Source organism: Halyomorpha halys, unplaced genomic scaffold, assembly GCF_000696795.3.
Source record: "Halyomorpha halys isolate HHAL.00 unplaced genomic scaffold, Hhal_1.1 Scaffold1278.1, whole genome shotgun sequence".
In the NCBI taxonomy this organism is placed as follows: domain Eukaryota; kingdom Metazoa; phylum Arthropoda; class Insecta; order Hemiptera; family Pentatomidae; genus Halyomorpha; species Halyomorpha halys.
In genome coordinates, this window is record NW_027115931.1 from 364,923 (window position 1) to 373,294 (window position 8,372).

At 31.5% G+C, this 8,372-nt stretch overlaps 1 protein-coding gene across 1 annotated transcript; it reads left to right on the top strand.

Annotated features, from left to right (window-relative positions):
* The first annotated feature begins 4,404 nt into the window (after positions 1-4,404).
* LOC106689094 (mannan endo-1,4-beta-mannosidase) lies at positions 4,405-5,732 on the top strand. Its single transcript, XM_014433875.2, has 2 exons — positions 4,405-4,564; positions 4,667-5,732. Exons 1-2 carry the CDS (start codon positions 4,514-4,516, stop codon positions 5,669-5,671), a joined length of 1,056 nt encoding a protein of 351 aa, XP_014289361.1. The 5' UTR covers positions 4,405-4,513; the 3' UTR covers positions 5,672-5,732.
* Positions 5,733-8,372: the final 2,640 nt, after the last annotated feature.

An 8,372-nucleotide genomic window follows, 5' to 3' on the forward strand; every position in this document is an offset into this window, starting at 1 on the left:
AAGTAATAACTAAATATAAGTCGTATTTTCTCTTTATTTCTGTTTGGAAAATGGATTAAAAGTGATTTCATTAATGCTTGAAACCGCAACAATGTATGGGAAAAAATGGGTGAGAAAAAGTTAAGACTTCTAAAAGGCAATTTTGGTGAAGGACTAAAACCGCATACAAAATTACAGGATAGTAAGTTAATGGATAAGTTGAGACCTCCAAAATAAATTATAATATCAAAGCAATTCAAATTCCAAATTTTAACCCTACAAATCTTAAATCGATTTGAACTTTGACTTGTCAAAGTACAAACTAGGTTTTTTTTTTTTAATATCTATTTTTCTAATAACAATACAAACACTTAAATACCACTATTTGGCCCATTAAAATATTTGTCACTATCTGAGTTTTATTTTTACCACACCCGTTCCATATTCCATTTATAGCAACATACGGTCAATCAGCAATCTTCCAGGATCGATGATTTTTCATTTTTTTTTTTTTCGATTTTCTCAATAACTATTTTGATTCACTCAGAATCTGTAAACAATAGTATATTTGTACAACTGGATTTTCTTTTGTGTCTGATTCTTATTTAGTTTTATTCTCTTTGAACTGGTCTGATAGGGCTCAAATAGCGATATTTCCAGTTTTTTTTTTTATTCGAAATAAACAGTCAGTTCCAATTGTTGCTAGTAATAAGTAATAATGGCTAAATATAAAAAATAAATAAAAATGAATCTAAAGAGAAAAATATATATATTTATAGACGTTCGATTGCAAGCATAAGTTTAAGACTATATTATATTTTGTCATGCTGTTGTATTAGTACAAGAGCCGGAATGAAAAAAAGAAAATAACTTTTTAAAAAGCATCATTTCACAAAAATGCATAGAAAAAATTTCTAGCTCTAACAAAACATTTGATATGTGAAAAACACTATCTCAGGATCCATGAGACGTACAAATGTCTATTAGCACTCAAAGTAAAGCTAGTGTAATGCACTACAAGGTAGTATATCACATTTATCTTCGAAGAGTAGTAGTGTTTATGATATTGGAAAAATTAATTCACAAAATATTAATTTCTACTTGTTCGGGTATACGATTAATTTCTTGTTGTTTGGATTTACGAAAGACAATATCTCAGGAAGTATTAGAGGTACAGATGTCTTGTCAGCACTCAAAATAAAGGCAATTTAACTTACTATAAAGTAGTTCTATACACGTATCTTTGTGGAAGTAGTAGTTTTTATGATATTCGTGTATGAACATGAATTTTGCTCATGAAAATTTGTCCAAACAATTTATTTTAGCAAATATCATGAAACGTACTACTCCTGCGAATATAAGTGCCACGAACTATTTTATAGCACATCAAACTACCTTTTATTATAGTACTGGCAGGCATCTGTAAGTCTTTAGGTTACAGATATCTTATATGTTTTCACAAATTAAAAGTATTACCGGAACAACTGTAAATTAACAACTGTGAATGTCAAATGCCGTGAAATCTAATACTCCTTCGAAGAGAAACTAATTTTTACTTCAATTAACGAGCTTAATTTCAGTGCTAGCAGACATCTGTTGGTCATATGGTTCCTGAGATATATGTTTTCATAAATCAAAATTATTATCTGAACAGTTAGAAATCGATATTTTGTCGACTATCATGGAAACTACTATTCCCATGAATATTAACGTCATAAAATACTTTAAACTAGCTTTAATTGGAGTGTTAATAAAAGACATTTGTACGTCGATTGGTTTCTGAGATGTAGATTTCTCAAAATAAATTCACTAATAACTGATTATTCAGTGCATTTTTTAATGAAATGTTGAGTTTTAAAAATATATATCTCCAGAACTATTGTTCGTAAATATTTCTTTCTATTAGGGCTCATATTTTAACAAATTTACTTCACTTTAAATGATGTTCTCTTAGGTTTTCTATTGTTGTTAGTAGTTTTAAAATACAAAGCTCCGAATGAACTTTTTTTTTTTAACGTATTGAAACAGCCACCATTTTTTATTTCCTCTACATATAATTGGTAAACTCATCAATTTTGACTTGAAATTATACATTGTACAATAAAAAATTGGGATGAAATAACTGGGTTTTTTTTGTTTGTTTTTCACCCTGGCTCTTCTACTATTATATTTTCTTATGCTGTCATATTCTTGGAAGGAAAGAAGTTGATATTTGTTATTTCTTTCTTCAGAACCCTAAGTATGTATTTCGATACCAACAGAAAAAAATAAAAATGTTTTGTTCCAAATTGATCTCTTTCTTATCTTGGGTTTTTTCTCGAATATCACAAAAATGGCAACACTAGAAGACCCTAGAACACCCTTGAACACCTACTTATCTACTCAAAACTTGGAGACGTAAATAGGGTGGTAAGTGAAAGTTGTGTGATGCCCGTACTGAACCAGATTTTCAACTCAATGTTTAATATTTCCAATGTAAGATAATGAATTAAAAATTAATAAGACTTTTTTAAAAGTAGTTGGCTATAATTTAAAACGTTATAGAGCTCTTTAGATTCAATAGTTCCCGACAGACTGTTTCAGAAAAAAGTAATAATTTTTTCCAAATAGTGAAAAGCAAAATTATGTAAATTAATCACATATTTCGTGGAAACTAACGAAGATCATCATCAGAAACTACTACTAAGTGGTACACTTACCTAGCTTTTATTTGAGTGCGAGTAGACATCTGTACGGCTGATAATTACTGAAATATTTGCTAAAATGAATTTATAAGATAAATTTAAAGATGAAATTTATTAGAAAAATGTATCGCAGAAACTTTAACGTACAGAATTTTTCTTCATTAAGATAAAGAGATAAATAATATCGTTTCATATATTCCGTATCCATGATATTTGCCAAAATAGTTTCACAAAATGTTGATTCCTCGCTATTTAAAAAAAAAATGGGTATAATAAACTTTCAGGAACTATTCCACTTAGAGATATTAGCCTATTAGCCTATTAGTACTCAAATTGAAGCTCGGTTAATGTACTATAAAATAGTTAATGGTCTATGTCTGATGCAGTTCCACATTTCAAACTGTAAATGTACCAAGATAAATTTTCTAAATTTTGCTTTATCATGTGGCCCCAAAATTATAGAAAATTTAAACTACTTTTAATTAATTTTTATTGTGTGGTAATTAGCTTCAAAGATAGTTACGCACAAAGTGAATGAGCGAAAATTGAGGGATACCCTGTTTTTCGGCCACCATTTTGAAATTTATTTTTTTTTTTTAAATCTTTAATAATGAGATTATTCAGTATGAAATTTGTCATTAATTAATACAAAAGATACATTAAGAAAAAAAATAAATATGGTGGTCAAAATTGCCTTTTGATAGTATTATTTTATAGTACACATATAAAAAAAAATAACAATAAACACAAAAATTCAACTTTGAATGAATTAATTTCACCAAATAAAATTTCATCTTATTTACTACATAGTAGAACAAATAATAGGAGCAGCGACAAATTAGTCTAGATCCATGGATTTAGACTAATTTATCGCTGCTCCTTGGAAACCTTTGTTAAGCTTGAGTTATTTGTAACTTTAATTAATTAATATGAAACAAACAGTAGTTACATCTAATTGTATATAATTAGATGAAATTTTATTTGGTGAAATTAATTCCCACAAAGTTGAATTTTTGTGTTTATTGTTATTTTTTTTATATGTGTACTATAAAATAATACTATCAAAAGGATATTTTGAGACCATCTTCCAAAAAGATTTGTTTTTTAATAAGCAAAAATTAAATTTACCAAACTAAACAATGACGGAAAGTGTGGTACATAATTCTATTGATAGCAAGTTAGTTTACGATTAGCTCATAAATTATACATGACTGTACACAAGTGTCCCAGCCATAACAGACGTACAAGTGCTATATAAGGCACTGAATTTGTTTCTGCTGCCAGTTCAACTCCTTCCCTGAGGTGAGTACAGTATCGAAAACTATAGCTATCCTAGATTAATATAAACATGCTTCAAATGGTTTTGTATCTCTCAATGTAAATTTGAAGAGGATTTTCTTCTTTTAAACTGATATTATCGTTCAACTTTTTCACTAAAGTTTGATCGATATTTGAAAAACTCACTACTGCGACTGATTTGAGTACTGTTAGACCGGTTTTGATTCATAAGAACCCATCGGCTGTCGATTAGCTGAGTTATATTCAATAATAACTTTAGTGCCGGCCTTTTGGATTGTACCAGTCAAGTTTAATAGTTCTTCTTCTTTGGAATTAAAAAATAGTTTTATAATATGATGGAGAAATAAATTAATCAGATTACAGACTAGACAGTATTTGCTTTGGCATTATATTTTCCTGGTGCTGTTCCTATGATATTTCCATTATTTCGTTGACTAGGGAAGGAAAAGATCTAATATAGACAGTCTAAAATATTCTAACATTCAGAATGCAATAGGTCAACTAATAAGTTTTAAATTTATGATTTATTTTCAGAGGTCAGACTGAGTAACATGGAGTTGAAGGTTTTACTATTCAGTGCTCTCCTTTGCCTTGCGGGAGTGGTAAGTGTCTTGCTAAACATTTATTTTATTTAGGCATTAATAAACACATAGATACCCACTCAAACACAAATATGAGATATTTTAAACTCTTTTCATTTCTAGAGCGCGCAGTCTCCTGCCAATCAACGCGCTAACGCCAACACGAGGAAGCTGTTGACAGCTCTCAGCAGTCTGGGAGGACGGGTCCTTTCTGGAGCCTTCGGCGGTTACACTAATGTCGGTGATGAGAACGGTTTCTCCATGGGACAAGCCAACCAGATACAGGAATGGACCAAGAAGTTACCCGCTGTCTACGGAATCGACTGTGCCCCCGGTTGGAGCACCACAGCAGATTACAAGGAAGCCGACATCATTGAGTGCATGAACATGCAGGCGGTCGAATACGCCAAGAAGGGCGGTATCATCACTGTCAGTCATCACTTACCGAACCCTGTGTTTGCAGGAAATAAGGCTAACGGAGAAGGAGCTTACAAAACGGCAATATACAACAACGATTATGCTGCCATTCTGAAACAAGGAACACCTCAAAGAAACAGGTGGTGGAACATGATGGAAAAGATCGCAAAAGGTCTCCAAGGCTACAAGGATCGCGGAATCACCGTACTCTACCGTCCGCTCCACGAGATGAACGGAGACTGGTTCTGGTGGGGAGCTCTGAAAGACGAAAGTCAAAACCGGGAAAGACAACGCCTCTACAAGCTCCTGTGGCAGGACCTCTTCTACTTCATGCAAAAGAAGGGTTTGGACAATCTCCTTTGGGTATGGTCACCCGATCATAGCAGACAATATAAAACCGACTACTACCCGGGCAATAACTTCGTCGACATTGTGGGCTTAGATGCTTACACCGATAACCCAGATAACATTAACGGCTACGATGAGATAACTCGCCTAGGAAAGCCTTTCGCCCTCGCCGAAGTCGGACCTAGTACAACCAATGGGCAGTTCGATTACAATTGGTTCATCAATTCAATCGTTTCCAAATACCCGAAGACTGTTTACTTCATGCCTTGGAATGCCGGATGGAGTCCAATAAAGAACAAGAACGCTTGGGGAGCTTACAATAATGCTAAGGTTGTGAACTTGGGTGGACTGAAAGTTCGCTAGAAATCCTCATGTATCCAATATCCATCATAATCAATAAAATATTTTGTATGCTGCAAATTCATTTCCTTTCGTCTAACTAAAAACCATATTCCGCATTTATATTTATTCGTCATACGCTATATGACTCCAAATTATTTTTACATCTTGCTGCTGAGGCATTATTGCATTATTCAAAACTTTATTAGAAAGACAAAAATTCACATCCCAGCGAGTATTTCTTAAACCAGATTAGATGATACAGAAATGGAAAGTTCGTATCTCATGGTATAAAGTTATGTCTGGATTATTTTTTTCCAAATTACGATTGATTTCCAATGCAATACATATTTAGAAGCATAAATTCTCTTTTACACGATCTGGATTTAAACGTAGTTTTCATGGTATAATTGTTGGCTGCACCACGACATGTTATCTATTTCTTGACCAGAAAATCAGATATGGTTAATCATTATAGCTGGAAAATAATCCTGTGCTGGGGTACGTTCTAGACTGCTGATACGTATCAGTTTTCTTATCAATATATATTTAGAATGCTATCATATCATATCTACATTCATTCATTCATTCCAAATGTACAGAATACTAGAAGAAGAATAAACATAAATGATTATAATACTAACAAAATAAAAAAAATGAACAAAATAATATATAAATAAAAATAAAATATAAATATTATATCAACAAAAAAGTATTTCCTCGATATAACAACAAATACTGATTAAACAATAAAAGAATAATTTAGAAACAAATTTAGGAAAATTAAATTTAAGGAAAAATAAAGTATTTATTTCTTAATTTCTTATGTGTGAGACACACATTTTTCACCTATACAATATTTACAGCTTTGTGAACTCTGAAATAGACTTTGCCTTCCTCGTGTAAAAGGTAAAGCAGAGCTCCAAGAGACTGGAATCTCTTATCTGCTCTTCCCTCTCAGCCACACCACTGGTATTGAAAGCCAAAGGAGACTGACTAAGAGCTCTAGAGTTTATTTTTTTTTTAAATAATGTATTTATTGTTGTTTACAACTGTATACGTATATATATACATACATCAAGTAAATTTGCTATAAGTTAAATAGTAACATAATAACATTATACAAACATGTGGAGAATCTACCCATTGATAGAACTCCAAAAACATTTCTAGAGAAGAAGATCTTGAGGCCATCTTCTTTTCAGACGCCTAGTAAAATCATCCTTTACCATCATTATCTAATAAATATTAGGTAATGAAGTCATTTTAAAACAAATGTTTGAGTCTATAAAAACAGTGTAAAATTATATAACACGGCTTTGTAGTTTGTACAATGACAATTTAAGAGGGAAAACAGATCATTTGTGTAATCATTTCAACAAATAATTACCAAATTAGTGCAACAATACGTAAGTTAAGTAAATAGTAAGGACGTAACTTCGTCCCGGTAAAAGCACTAGTCTTTAAAATGAAAAAACATCTCCAACTTAATCAAGCGAAAGGGGATATTAACATAAGGGGAAAACATGAAACAAGTCGACGAATGAAAGATAATGGGATGGGTGGAGGCATGGCAAAGGAAAGGGATGTTCCGTTTGGGAAAACACACCAAAGTAAACACTTCTCCTTTATAAGAAGGATCTTCCAAGGAGCTCCTGGTTTAGAAAATAAACACCGAGCACACTCTTGTGTAAAAGGCATGTTAAGGAAAAAGCCATTTCCAAGAAGAGATGGAATAAGGATTTCCACAAGGAAAAGGATATTGACGTCAGCATTCATGAAAGGCTTAGGCTATGAAAGGCTAATCAAATTACTAAAATTTGTTGGAATTCTGAGAGAGAGATCATTATTTTTACGAAAATAGTAGTAAACATAAAATATCTCAAAAAAAATCATAAAATATTAGAGGTAGAGAAAAAATCAACATTACAAATCCAGTCAAACTAGGTACAATCATAAAATTAAAAAAATAAAACATAGTCCTGTTTTATGTATATATATATATTTTTTTTCATTAATAAAAAAAATAAAATATGAATCGATGAACAAAACAATTAAATTAAATTTTAAAAAAACCATGGACTCCACATCTTAAAAGTTACAGTGTTTAGATAAAAATAAACACTAACTAAATAGTCAAGGAAAAAAATAATCTGAACCACTTTGGTAGCAAATTTAATGCACTATAATTTTATTTAAAAATCATTTTTTACAAAACCCTTCAAACTTAGAGATATAAACGAAAAACTAACGAATATGGTTTTTACTCTTTTCACCCCTCCCCCTCCCCCACCCCACCACAATTGGATGAATGTAGGAGATGAAGTAAATTGCAAAATGATTCCCGAAACATTCTGGTAGCCTATTACTGTTCTCAATGCTCTCCTAATCCTAACATGTTGATAACTCTTGGTAGAAAAAAAATTATAAAAATGTTTTCGTTTAAGCATTTGGTGGTATAAACTCATCAATCGTTACTGAAGGTTTTTATCCATGATGAATGATTGCCACAATTTTCTTCCTTAATTTAAAGCGCGTTTTAAAATTAATACATACGGTAAAAATTAATTTTTATTTAAATACCTAAGACTTTTGTTCAATATTAGGATCGTTAATAAAATTACTTATTGTATTGCTAAAGATCTTTTATTTACTATTAGAGCAGTCCTTCCCACTCATTACTTCGCAGACGGCAAATAAGCAAACACCACAATCTACCCACGCA